This window comes from Aotus nancymaae, unplaced genomic scaffold (assembly GCF_030222135.1).
Source record: "Aotus nancymaae isolate 86718 unplaced genomic scaffold, 86718_ANA_hifiasm-v0.15.2.pri h1tg000067l, whole genome shotgun sequence".
In the NCBI taxonomy this organism is placed as follows: domain Eukaryota; kingdom Metazoa; phylum Chordata; class Mammalia; order Primates; family Aotidae; genus Aotus; species Aotus nancymaae.
Window position 1 is genome coordinate 26143093 of NW_026988482.1, and position 14652 is coordinate 26157744.

The 14652-nt window shown below is 41.9% G+C and overlaps 1 protein-coding gene across 6 annotated transcripts in view; it reads right to left on the reverse strand.

The window, feature by feature from the left end:
• DCAF1 (DDB1 and CUL4 associated factor 1) overlaps positions 1-14652 on the reverse strand; it is an 88351-nt gene that overhangs the window by 23740 nt on the left and 49959 nt on the right. For all 6 annotated transcript variants that reach the window (XM_064367144.1, XM_064367145.1, XM_064367140.1 and 3 more), the window contains 6 exons: positions 11779-11958; positions 11013-11222; positions 9123-9292; positions 4280-4404; positions 1709-2972; positions 269-467 (listed from right to left, as the gene is read on the reverse strand). In XM_064367144.1, the coding sequence (XP_064223214.1) occupies positions 269-467; positions 1709-2972; positions 4280-4404; positions 9123-9292; positions 11013-11222; positions 11779-11958 (2148 nt within the window). The remainder of the gene's footprint in view (positions 1-268; positions 468-1708; positions 2973-4279; positions 4405-9122; positions 9293-11012; positions 11223-11778; positions 11959-14652) is intronic.

Sequence of the window (14652 nt, forward strand, 5' to 3'; positions counted from 1 at the left end):
TGTTAAATTCTACTGAACTAGCCACAAAAATAGAATAGTTAAAAAGGAGGGGGGAAAAATGAGACGATGCCAAACATGGTTCCTTTCTTCCTAATAACTCTGCCATATTCCTCAGTCTCCATCTGAAATATGAGCCAACCTCAACGAGACTTTCTAGTTGAGGACTCATTTAAAACAGAGAGCTCAATAAAGGGTAAGCCTCCTTTACTCTAGTTCATCAATTCACCTTAGAAGAATGACTGAGAGCATCCTAGGAAGGAACCCTTACCCTGGAAGGTTCAAGATGTGTAATGGCTGAGTTGTGACAGTTATAGCTGGCCTCCTCTTGTCCACTAAACACGTTATAGAGCTTCAGCTGCCCTGTGCAGGTGCCAAGCATCAGGAACCGCTCCCGTGCTGAGAATGCACAGCAGGTGAAGCCACTCTCATCTTCATTGGCTTCCCGGAACACTGAAATAGGACGGAATCTAAGCAAAAAAAGACAGAATCAGAGGCAAAGAATATGCAGGGACTTAGAAAAAGCAAACTGCTGGGATGGAAGAAAAAGCACAGAGCAGTAATATTTCAAATGGGTTCTTCCAAAATCACAGTGACCTTCACTGCTTTTTATTTGAAATAAGAAAAAGATTTCGACTTACAAATTTAAATAACAAAAATTCCCATGTTTAGGCCAGATGCAGTGGCTCACGCCTGTAATCCCAGCACTTTAGGAGGCCGAGGTAAGCGGTAGTCAGGAATTCAAGACCAGCCTGGCCAACATGGTAAAACTCCGTCTCTATTAAAAATGCAAAAATTAGCTAGATGTGGTGGTGCCTGCCTGTAATCCCAGCTACTCAGGAGGCTGAGGCAGGAGAATCGCTTGAACCTGGGTGGGAGAGGTTGAAGTGAGCCAAGATCGAACCACTGTACTACAGCCTAGGCAACAGAGACTCCGTCTCGAAAATAAGAAAAAAATTCCCATGTTTAAAACCTGAGATCCCATAACCTTTACTCCAGCCTAGGCAACAGAGAGAGACTCCGTCTTGAAAATAAGAAAAAAATTCCCGCCGGGCGCAGTGGCTCACGCCTGTAATCCCAGCACTTTGGGAGGCCAAGGCGGGTGGATCACGAGGTCAAGAGGTCGAGACCATCCTGGTCAACAAGGTGAAACCCCGTCTCTACTAAAAATACAAAAATTAGCTGGGCATGATGGCACGTGCCTGTAGTCCTAGCTACTCGGGAGGCTGAGGCAGGAGAATTGCTTGAAGCCAGGAGGCGGAGGTTGTGGTGAGCTGAGATCGCGCCACTGCACTCCAGCCTGGGTAACAAGAGCGAAATTCCGTCTCAAAAAAAAGAAAAAAATTCCCATGTTTAAAACCTGAGATTCCATAACATTTATGTAAGATTTGTCAAGAATCAGAACAGGAAGCAATTTGCACCAGCACAAGTTTGGAAGCCTCCTTATGGACAGTAATTTCTAGATTCTAGAAAATATACTAGTTGAGATGAGAAAGTATATTGATACACAGGATTGTATCAATATACTGCCAACAAGCACACAAGGAACCCATGGTCGATAAAAGGTGGTACAACTACATTGTTCCTGTATTATATACAAAGTGACAATCAGTGGTATTTCAGGCCAACTATGCTGATAGGGCCCAAACAGTTTGATTTACATAAAAGAATCATTCCAATTCCCAGGGAGTAAGAAGGGGCCTCTTCTTACCTGCTAAAGATAAGGTGCCTATCAAAGCATCCACCATCCACCCCTCCATACTTTGGAAACGATGCCCTGCGGTTTAGCCTTGAGGTAAAGTTTATTGGCGCTTGCCGCCTCTGTTTTGGCTCAGGACATTGGTGAGGAGTAAAGAGAGAGAAAGGTGGGCAGGTAGCAACTGGATTCTTGCAGCGAGCATGTTGTTCTCTAAGATATTCTGTGATTATACTGTCCAGCTTAGGTGGGGAAGGAAGATGTCTGTCCAGCTGCTTTTTTATGGCTGGGCTTTGGCCGTAGGCACCATGGTCCGACTTCTGCCGCAACACTCTGATTTTCCTGCCATTGCAGGGTGATGGCCTCTCTCTGATAAAACTGATCCTACCAATCAAAGGGGAGTTGCCTGCATAAGATGGGCCAGGCAGAGCTAGTGGACCCTGCGGGGGCCGTGACTGAGGATGGGCAGTGGGGGCAGAAGGGGCAGAAGGACCCACAGCAGCATGGGTGCCTAGTCGAGTTGCAATGCCATTAGCGATACGTGGGGTTCGGGGAAGAGAGAGGGGAGAAGCAGCAGCGGTGACTGGGGTAAAGGCAGAAGAATGGGAGGCAGCAGTCATGGGCAAGTCAGCCTCTTTCGTTAGCACAGTTGCTGTTTCTCCAAGCCCTTTAGAAATAAGATGGTTTCGTATCAACAAAAGCAGCTCTTTCTCAGGGAAGGAGATCCTTGACTGGGCAACAACATCTGCTTTCTGCAGTCGTGCTAGAGAAACATCAGTGCCAATCAGCAGTGGTTTTCCTGATACCCGTTCAATTAGCTCAGCAGCATACTTGCAGAACTTGACATGGTCACTACGCTTGTCCTGCAGCACAGGCTCCTTCATCAGCTGCTGGATCTGGCAGCTGCTGAAAAGGGGCAGTTTACTGATGATCTGCCGGACAGTGCTACTGCGAGACAGGCCCACCAGGGCCTTGCAGGCCAGGGCCCGGATCTGGTCTGCATCTGTGATGGGCATCTTAATGGACAGTAAGGACAGAAGCACCTTGATGCCGTTGTTGGACTGAACCACATTCCACATCTTGGCCAGGGTGTGCTCACTGTTTTTGGGGTTCTGAGGCAGCTTTCTCCGAGGAGTACCAGAGATAAATTTGCCAATACTGGATATTCGGTTATCCGGGCCACACACACAATTGATGATAATCTGAAGTGCTGACTTCTGAATTTCAGCATCATGGATGAAGAACTCACCCTCAGCTACTCCCAAAATAATGCTGATACCTAATGGGGAAAAAAATTATGTATCACTCATCATAAAACTAATGGCCATCTTCAATAGTTGTTCCAGAGTCAAAATTTGGTGTTCCACTCACTTTGTTTTACTTAAAAAAAAACATTACTTTTGTAAAAACTGCAAAGAATTGTTTAAAGTACAATTAGTTCTACTACAATGTATTTTTATGATATAATATCTCATGCAGTTATTAAATAGGAAAATGATGTCATAATTATGAAAAAGTCATCAAGCTTCATGTGCAATTTTTTCTGGTTTATTTTTTATTTATTTATTTATTTTGAAGCAGAGTCTCACTCTGTCACCCAGGCTGGAGTGCAGTGGAGTGATCTTGGCTCACTGCAACGTCTGCCTCCCAGGTTCCAGTGAGTCTCTTGCCTCAGCCTCCTGAGTAGCTGGGATTACAGGCAACCGCCACCATGCCTGGCTAATTTTTGTATTTTTAGTAGAGCCAGGGTTTTGCCATGTTGGCCAGGCTGGTCTCAAACTCCTGACCTCAGGTGATCCGTCCGCCTTGGTCTCACAAAGTGCTGGGATTACAGGCAAGAGCTGCTGCACCTGGCCTTTCTGGTTGATTAATTTTAATAAACTAAAACCTTAGGAAAGGAGAAAGCCCTCAGCTGGGCTGCTACTGTGGAAGCAGAACCCTTTCCACTATATTTTAATAAAATTAAAAACAAATGCCTGCATCTTAGTTCTATTCTGCATCTTGTCTCCAGTCACATGACTTCCCATGCTCACCACCCCAGCAGTGCCCTGATCAGCCTTGCTCTTAATAAAGCATATTATCAAAGTATATTTTCCTTTTTTTTTTTTTAATGTATGATGGTTTCTACCCATTTTGGGCTACTTGCCAATTACTGATTCAGGTTACAAAATTGCTTACTTTGTTATTTTCTCCCTTTTATTCCTGGAAAGCTGTAAGTTTTTTACTATCTGCCTCAACTCATTTTCCCACATATTTTTAGTGCAAAACTGTTCAGAATGTGAGCTTTCAGGAAAGCTATAATGTACCAGTATAGCAGAAATGCCAGTAATACTCAGAAAACCTAAGTTTACCAGCATGACTCTCTTACATGAATCTATGGTGGTACTAAATTTGTATTTTTTTTAATTAGTTCGTATTCTGCTGAATGGTACCCCTTACAAAGGACAGACAATCAGCACCCCCCCACTACTTTTTGTTCTAAAATCCCAAAATTAGGTCAGGCAAGTAACCATGACCAGAGTAGCAAAAAAAAAAAAAAAAAAAATCCAGACCAAGAAACAACAAAAATGGCAAAGTACAACCTACCTACAGTAGAGACTGTAGATCCAGCCTCATCCAACACATCCACTGACTCTGCTAACTGGAGCTGGATTTTTGGCACCACAGTAAGAATAGCCAGGACATCCAAAGCAAAGCGCACAGTATCATTCCTGGACAGAAAGAATAATTAGTCAAAGGGAAACTAGAATAAAGCCACAAGAAACAAGAGAAACAGAGAAACAGAAACAGACAAACAGACACACAGACACACAGACACACAGACACACACACACACGATCAAAACCGCTACCAGTGTGGCTGTATCTCAAGCTGTGGCATCAAGAGAGGATTTTATAGTCACCATGACATTACTTCCAAAAAATAAGCAATGGAATTTTTACCTATCAAATTTCTAAGATAAAAAACATGGAATAATAATCCTTTCATCCTAGTGAAAATATATAGAGACACATGCTCTTAAAGTTTTGGTGAGAGCAGAAATTACCACATTCTTTCTGGAAAGTAATCTGGAGGTCAGGCACAGTGGCTCATGCCTATAATCCCAACACTTTAGGAAGCCAAGGTGGGAGGATCACTTGAGCCCAGGAGTTTGAGACCAGACTGGGCAATATGGTGAAGCCCTGTCTCTACAAAAAAAAAAAAAAAAATTAATAAATCAGCCAGGTGTGGTGGCATGTGCCTGTAGTCCCAGCTTCTCAGGAGGCTGAGGTGGGAGGATAACCCGTGCCCAGGAAGTTGAAGCTGCAGTGAGCCGTGATTATACCACTGCATTCCAGCCTGGATAACAGAGAACGAGCCTGTCTGGAAAAACAAAAAAAACGAAAAAAAGAAAGTAATCTAGAAATATGAAACAAGATTCTTAAAATGTTCATAAACCTTGTCCTAGGTAGGAATTTCACCTCTAACAATCTGTCCTAAAGAAATAATCAGGCCAGGTGCAGTGGCTTATACCTGTAATCCCAACACTTTCAGAGGCCGAGGCAGGGGGATCAGCTGAGGTCAGAAGTTCAAGACCAGCCTGGCCAACATGGCAAAACTCCCTATCTACTAAAAAATGCAAAAACAAGCCAAGCGTGGTGGTGGGCACCTGTAATCCCAACTACTTGGGAGGCTGAGGCACAGAAAACTGCTTGAACCTGGGAGGCAGAGGTTGCAGTGAGCCAAGATTGCACCACTGCACTCCAGCCTGGGCAACACAGAAGACTCCGTCTCAAAAAAAAAAAAAAAAAAAAACAATAATAATCAGAAGCATTTATGTATTAAGATGTCCGTTAGCCACATTATTAAAGCAGCAAAAGAATGAGAAAACCCACATAGACAAGAACAACACATGTGTTACAGTATAGTACACTCATAAACTATAGCCATTGACGATCATTTTCTTTTTAGTGTAATGGCGTGATTCCAGCTCACTACAATCTCCACCTCCCAGATTCAAGCGATTCTTCTGCCTTGGCCTCCTGTGTAGCTGGGATTACAGGCATGCGCCGCCACACCTGGCTAATTTTTTGTATTTTTAGTAGAGACGGGGTTTCTCCATGTTGGTCAGGCTGGTCTTGAACTCCTGACCTCAGGTGATCCGCCCGCCTCGGCCTCCCAAAGTGCTGGGATTACAAGCGTGAGCCACCACGCCTGGCCGACAATCATTTTCAAAGAACCCTAAAGAATGAAGGAAAGGGTTCAAAATACAACATTAATTATATTAAAAATGAAAGATATAAAATTAAAAATCTGAAAATACCAAGTACTGGCAAGAAATTAGAGAAATGTTGCATGTCTTTCATAATTAAAAAGAAAAAAAAGGCTGGGTGTGGTGGCTTACGCCTGTAATCCCAGCACTTTGGGAGGACAAGGTGGGCAGATCACGAGGTTAGGAATTCAAGACCAGCCTGGCCAATATGGTAAAACCCTGTCTCTACAAAAATACAAAAATAAAAAATACAACAACAAAAAATACAAAAATGAAAAAGTACAAAAATTAGCCAGACGTGGGGGCACACGCCTGTAGTCCTAGTTACTCAGAAGGCTGAGGCAGGAGAATCACTTGAACCCAGGAAGTGGAGGTTGCAGTAAGCTGAGATTGCGCCACTGCACTCCAGCTTGGGTGACAGAACAAGACTCTGTCTCAAAAACAAAAAAAAAAAAGTAGAGAAATGAAAAATCCTGTATGTTGCTGGGGGATGAAAATGGTATGAACATTTTTAGAAGCAATTTGGCAATATCCAATAAAGGTAAAAACACAGATACCCGACAAACCAGATGCTAGACATCATATCCTCAAGAGAGCCTCCAAAAGGAGGTTCATGATACCATTTAATAGCAAATAAACCAGCAAACAAAAACACTAAATTAGCCATCAATGGCAGAATAAAGTACAGTATAGAAATAACAGCATTTTAAATAAATATCAACATATAGAAATCTCAAGAATATAAGAGTAAAAAAAGCAAGCTGCAAAAGATGAATTTAGGAAAATATATAATTTTAAAACATGCAAAGCAGTACTATGTTATTATTTATGAACACAGACACATATAGTATAAAAACATGAGTGGGGAGAATATGGTTCAAATTCAGAAGATGGGTCACTCTAGGGAGGCAGAAAAAGTACTGAGGGAAAGCAAATACAACAACATGCCAATCCTGGTTAATGCTGGAGCAGTTGTTGTACTATTCTCCGTACCTTTCTATATATTGAGAATAGTCATTAAAAAGATGAATTTGATTAAAAAGTTTAGTATCAATTATGTGTATTTACAAATATTATATAAAAAAGACTGGAAGGAATTTAACAGTGGCTAAGAGTAATTTTCTTTTCTCTTTAAAAGATTCTGCATATTGTAAAGCAGAAACATTTGTTAACTTTTATAAAAATAAACTTTTAAAATCAAGGATTTTTAAAAAAATAATCCAAATACAGACAGTGTTTCACACCTATAATTCCAGCAGTTTGAGAGGCTGAGGTGGGCAGATCACTCAAGGCCAGGAGCTCGAGACCAGCCTGGCCAACATGGCAAAACTCCGTGTTTCTACTAAAAATACAAAAATTAGCTGGGCTTGGTGGTGCGCGCCTGTAATCCCTGGTACTTCAGAGGCTAAGCTATGAGAAATCACTTGAACCTGGGAGGTGGAGGCTGCAGTAAGCCACAATCGTGACATTGCACTCCAGCTGGGACTCTGTCTCCAAAGCCAACAAAAAATAAATACAGATATAACAGTTAAAAAATGTATTTATACCCTCCTGGTTATCTTGTGAGCTGTCATCATCTTTTTTTTTTTTGGAGACAGAGTCTCCCTCTGTTGCCAAGGCTGGAGTGCAGTGGCACAACCTTGGCTCACTGCATCCTCCACCTCCTGGGCTCAAGCAATCCTCCAACTCAGCTCCCTAGTAGCTGAGACTACAGGCAGACGCCAACACACCCAGTTAATTTTTTTTTTTTTTTTTGAGACAACATCCTGCTCTGTTGCCCAGGCTGGAGTGCAGTGGCACGATCTCAGCTCACTGCAACCTCTGCCTCTTGGGTTCAAGTGATTCTCCTGCCTCAGCCTCCTGAGTAACTGGGATTACAGGCACACGCTATCACATCCAGCTAATTTCTTTGTATTTTTAGTAGAGACAGGGTTTCACCATATTGGCCAGGCTGGTCTTGAACTCCTGACCTTGTGATCCACCCACCTCAGCCTCCCAAAGTGCTGGGACTGCAGGCATGAGCCACCAAGCCTGGCCAACTTTTGTATTTTCAGTAGAGACGGGGTTTCACCATATTGCCCAGGCTGGTGTCAAACTCCAGACCTCAAGTGATCAGCCCACCTCGTCCTTCCAAAGTGCTGACATTACAGGCGGAGCCACCATCACACATGGCCCACACTTTTTTTTAACACATAAATGTTTTTATATTTTTCATTTCTAATACAGTAAACATTGATAGATACAACACAAAAACAAAAGGTATCCTGAAACCAAAAAGTTTAGTAACATCTGCTCTAAGAGTACCTCACTATATTTAAATCCTGGGATTTAACAAACAAGTATATTCTCCCTAAATAAATAAGCTGATTACATCAGCCACCCTTTTCTGGGCCTTGTCCTGCTCTGCCTTCAACTAATTTGTGAAAATCCTAACAGTGTGTTAAATTCCAAGAGTAAAAGGACAATTTTTTTTTTTTGAGAGTCTTGCTCTGTCACCTAGACTGGAGTACAGTGGCATCATCTTGGCTCACTGCCACCTCCAACTCCCTGGTTCAAGCCATTCTCCTGCCTCAGCCTCCCGAGTAGCTGGGACTACAGGCGCGTGCCACCACACTTGGCTAAGTGTGTAAGTGTGTGTGTGTGTGTGTGTGTATTTTTAGTAGAGATAGGGTTTCACTGTGTTAGCCAGGATGTCTCGATCTCCTGACCTCATGATCTGCCTGCCTCAGCCTCCCAAAGTGCTGGGATTACAAGCATGAGCCACCACATCCGGCCTAAAAGGACAATTTTATATGAACGTAATATAAACATTATATATGACTGCCAAATAGTAGCAAGACACTTAAAGTCTAAGTACTGAAGAATCCTGGATTCCAGCCTCAAGACAAGACTTTAACTCCAGCTCTGCAGCTGTGGCTATGTAAATCATGTATCTTCTCTGACAGTACAGATGCTGATCCTTGCCTATTATTCAGTATTTACAATCACCAAGATCATACATATAAATAAGCATGCTATAAATTAAAATCATATTTTCATGCTTAATTTCTCAGATTCAAGTTCAAAATTTTAATTCAATTCAACAAATGTTTGCTAAGCATATGCCATGTGCAAACCAACATCAACTTTAGTAAAAAGATGCATTAAACTTCATTTGAAATCTCTCTCTGGTCCCACCTTGCATAATAGGTCTTCCAATTGCAGGCAATAGAAATAAGCTGCAACAAGAGTTGCACACAAGAAAGTTTGAGGAAGACTTCAGCTGGTTCCCAATATAGTTGCGCTGGGCCATATTCTATCAAAAATTCCATCATTTCCACAATCTGTTCATGAGTATATGAACATGCCTATAAGGAGAGATATATATTATTATTATATATAACTCTACATCTACCTACTACCTTCTTAAGCACAGCTCACTGGCCAAAAGATTTTATTTTATTTACTTATTTATTTCGAGACAGGGTCTCACTTTGTTGCCCAAGCTGGAGAGCAGTGGCTTGATCACGGCTCACTGCAGCCTCAATCTCGCAAGCTCAAGCCATCCTCCTGTCTCACCCTCCCACGTAGCTAGAACCACAGGTGTGTGCCACCATGCCCAGAAAATTATTTTATGTTTTGTAGAGACAGCATCTCACTTTGTTGCCCAAGCTGGAATGCGGTGGCATGATCATAGCTCACTGTAGCCCTCAACTCCTAGACTCAAGAGATCCTCCCACCTCAGCCTCCCAAAGTGCTACAATTACAGGTATGAGCCACCATGCTTGACTGAGGTTTAAATAATAAAGTAAGTAATAATACCTTTCAAATTCCACAATTCTTGAGTCAAAAGCCCATATGTGAAATAATGACCATATATTGCTTAATCTTTTATCTTATTTATAACTAGACTCACAATACAATTTGCCCAAAAAGATAACAAAAGTTTCCTTTGTGCATATAAGTTACAGCTCAAGAGAAAGAAAAGAACCATCATGTGACTGATTTCTTTTCACTTTCTGACCTTTTTTTTTCTTGAGACAGGGTCTCACTCTGTTGCCCAGACTGGAGTGCCATTAGCACGATCACATGTAGCCTCAAACTCCTGGACTCAAGTGATTCTCCCACCTCAGCCTCCCAAGTAGCTGCCACAGGCCCACTGCTATGCCCTTTTTTTTTTTTAATTGAGACAGTCTCTGCTCTGTCACCTAGACTGGAGTGCAGTGGTATCATCATAGCTCACTGCAGCCTTGAACTCCTGGGTTGAAATGATCCTCCCACCTCTGTCTCCCAAGTAGCTAGAACTACAGATGCACACCCCAGGGCCCAGCCAATTTTTTAAACTTTTGTAAAGACAGGGTCTCACTATGTTGCCCAGGCTGGTCTCAGGCTACTGGACTCAAGAGATCAGTTTGTGATTTTTTAAAAAACATGCAGCTTCTCATCTTTATACCAAAACATATCAAATTCCAAAATGACAGAGAAGTGGATTTATAAACACACATTTTCAGAAAAGAAATTCTGCACAGAAGGCAAATCATCTAGTACTTTTCATTTAAAAAAAAACCAAAAACCAAAAACCAAAAAACTCTTTGCCAAGTGCAGTGGCTCACACATACAATCCCAGCACGGTGGGAGGACTGCTTGAGCCCAGGAGTCTTCACAAAAAAATTAAAAGTTAGCTGGGTGTGTTGGTGTATGCCTACAGTCCCCTAGCTACTAAGGAGGCTGAGGTGGGAGGATCACTTGAGCCTGGGAGGTTAATGTTACAGTGAGCTATGGTCACATCACTGCACTCCAGCCTGGGTGACAGAGGGAGACTATTTCAATAAGAAAAAAAAGATTTTTTTATACGCACTTCAGTTAATCTTTTAGTTTTAGTATCCCAGCAACTTACAACTGAAAGCAAAATAATTCCCTGAAATTCACCTATTATATCCATTTTTCAATTGTTCTGCATTCATACAGGGAAGTATATTCCAACAATGAACATAGCACAGAGATTCCACTGATCTGAATGTGAGTTTGGACTGAGATGCTACAGAGAAGGCTAACAGAATTTTCCCTTTCAAGGCAAGGTCCTCTCACCTTGTACGGGGGTTGCGGGTGGACAAGAATGCCACCCTCAGTCCTCTGAAGTGACTGCTTAACTTCCTCCAATTTAATGGCCAGGTGAGCCTCAAAGTATTTGCGCAAGGCCATGCAAGTATGTTTCCCAGTTTGGCGGCTAGCAAATATTTCATCATCACTCAGAAGTGCACCCTGATCTTCCAAATTTAGAATCTCCAAAGTACTGATCTATTAAGATGCAAAATATTGGGGCAAAAGAGATAAGGCAGTAAGAGTTAAATAAAAAGATTTTTAAAATAAGAAAATATTTTAGTAAACTTTTTTCCTTTTATACATATTCTGCTTATATATCAGTAAACTTTTATGCTTAACAAGACTGACAAATATCAAAGCATATTTACGTATATCTATGTATATAACATGCTAACAGTAGCTATATGAAAGCAAAACATTAAACCCATACCAAAAAATGAACAAGCTTTTAATCATATTGAAAAATATACAGGCATAAAACTATTGCTTTTAAGAAGATCAAGATCATCAACCGCCAACTCCCCTTATAAGATTACTATATCCAAGGCAAGTCTACAATGGCACAGTGTCCTCTAACTACTAAAGAAAAAAAGAAATTTATGAATGAAGGGGAAAAAGAGACTTCACGAAAAGAACAGCAGCAAAACTCCTCTAATCAGAAGCTTCCTTTCTTCAAAGGTGTGCTGTTAAAGGGCAGCTAAGACAAGCAGGACCTTTAATCCTAGTGAGAAAAGCACTGAAAGAACCTCACCAAGTTCACCAGACGACGAAGACCATCATAGCGGTCAAAGAGCTCCAAGACGGCCCGGAATGAGAAGCAAATTGAAAAAAACATGGTAGCATGGCAGCATCCTGAAGCATGAGAACATTCCATTAACCACAGGGTATACTTCACCACATCGGACAGAACATTGTGGGGATGCACGCAAACCTGCAAAATAAAATAAAATAAAATAAAACAATGCTTTTAAATTTGTGGGCAAAGGAGACCTGAACAGGATGGAAAATTCACCAGTATAGGTATCTGCAGAATACAATGACCATTCCCAATCAAGCCATTCTTAGTACAAAGTTTAAATTGTAATACAGTAGCAATTTTAGAACACAATCCATTCCAAAACTGAAAACGACCTAAATTTAGATAAATATGTAAACACAACCTATACTTAGTGAGTGCCAACAAATATTTCCATCATTTAATGCTCACAAGGGCTCTGTTATATAGGTATTAGGATTCCCATTTGAAAGAAGAGGACGAGATAAGGAACTTCTCCAACGTAATAAAAGTGGCTGAGATTTCTGATCCTAAGTCTGGGAGTTTAGTATTCGTTCTCTGATTCACTCACACAACTTTGATGTTTACTATGGATCAGAAAATGAAACTGTAAAGCATCCCCAGGTTTCCTTCATATTTTTTTCTCTATCTTAGCCTTAAGTAATTTTGTACGTACACACACAGATTACTTTATTCCTCTCAAAAGACTGCCTATCTTGCATAATGTAAACACCAAAAAAAAATTAAAACTGATTATCTTATTAATAAGTAAGCACAGATGAATACTGTCATACTAAAGAAGAAATTACCCATTTCACTCTACCAGAAAAGACACACCAAATAAGAATATTAGAAAAATGTTCCAGGCATAGAAGTAACAAGAGCTTCGCTTTCCTAAGGGTTGCCAGAGGCCCAATCACTTTTCAAATGTACAACCCACAGCCTGGGCAACATGGTAAAACCCTGTCTCTACAAAAAATGCAAAAATTAGCCAGGTGTGGTGGTGTGCCCCTGTCTTCCCAGCTACTTGAGAGGATGGTTTGAACCCAGAAGGCAGAGGCTGCAGTGAGCCAAGATCATGCCACTACGCTCCAGCATAGGCCACAGAGCCAGACTCTGCCTCAAAACAAAAACAAAAAACCACATACATATGTATAACCCCACCCACACTTCTAAAAAAGTCTCAAGGCCAGGCACAGTGTCTCACGCCTATAATCCCAGTACTTTGGGAGGCCGAGGCGGGTGGATCACGAGGTCAAGATATCGAGACCATCCTGGTCAACATGGTGAAACCCTGTCTCTACTAAAAATACAAAAAATTAGCTGGGCATGGTGGCGCATGCCTGTAATCCCAGCTACTCAGGAGGCTGAGGCAGGAGAATTGCCTGAACCCAGGAGGCGGAGGTTGCGGTGAGCTGAGATCGCACCATTGCACTCCAGTCTGGGTAACAAAAGCAAAACTCTGTCTCAAAAAAAAAAAAAAAAAAAAAAAAAAATTAGCTGAGCATGCTGGCAAATGTGCCTATAATCCCAGCTACTCAGGAAGCTGAGGTAGGCGATTCACTTGAACCTGGGAGGTGGAGGTTGCAGTGAGTCCAGATCCCGCCACTGCACTCCAGACTAGGAGACAGAGCAAGATTATGTCTGAAAAAATTATTATTATTATTATACATTAAAGAATCTTAACTAGAAGAACAGTAGAACCAAATGGAAAACCTCTCTGCAGCCCTAAGAACAGTTGGGATCATTTCATTATCTCTATAACAAACTATCTATTAATATAAAAGAAGCATCAGCTGAGTGTGGTAGCTCATGCCTATATCTCAGCACTTTGGGAGGCCATGGCAGGAGGAGTACTTGAGTCCAGGCATTTGAGACCAGCCTGGACAACATGGTGAAATCCAATCTCTACAAAAAGTATAAAAATTAGCTGGGTGTGGTGGTGCACGTCTGTGGTCCCAGCTACTTGGGAGGCTGAAGTGGGAGGATGACTTGAGCCCAGGAGGTCAAGGCTACAGTGGGCTGTAAGCATACCACTGCACTACAGCAGCCTACATCCTGGACAACAGAGCGAGACCCTGTCTCAAAAAAAAAAAAAAAAAAAAAATGCTGGGTGTGTGACTCATGCCTGTAAATCTAAGCACTTTGGGAGGCCGAGGCAGACGGATCACAAGGTCAGGAGTTCAAAACCAGCCCAACCAACATGGTGAAACCCTGTCTTTACTAAAGATACAAAAATTAGCCGGGTACAGTGGTGGGCACCTGTAATCCCAGCTACTCAGGAGGCTGAGGCAGGAGAATTGCTTGAACCTGGGAGGTAGAGGCTGCAGTGAGCCAAGATCATACCACTGCACTCCAAACTGGGTGACAAAGCAAGATTCTGTCTCAAAAAATATATATATATATATAAATTAGCCAGGCATGGTGGCACAAGCCTGTAGTCCTAGCTATCTGGCAGGCTGAGCGCTTGGGCAATAGGGTGAGACCCTTTCTCTGAAAATACAGACACACATCCTTCTATACAATACAAATGTGTGTGTGAATGAATTAGTAAAAGAACAGATCTGTTGTGTTTTTTTCTTTTTTTTTTTTTAAGCTCCTGTGGGCACAAAAACAATGAATTTCTTTTTTTTTTTTTCTTTTTTTTTTTTTTTTTTTTGAGACGGAGTTTCGCTCTTGTTACCCAGGCTGGAGTGCAATGGCGCAATCTCGGCTCACCGCAACCTCCGCCTCCCGGGTTCAGGCAATTCTCCTGCCTCAGCCTCCTGAGTAGCTGGGATTACAGGCACGCGCCACCGTGCCCAGCTAATTTTTTGTATTTTTAGTAGAGACGGGGTTTCACTGTGTTGA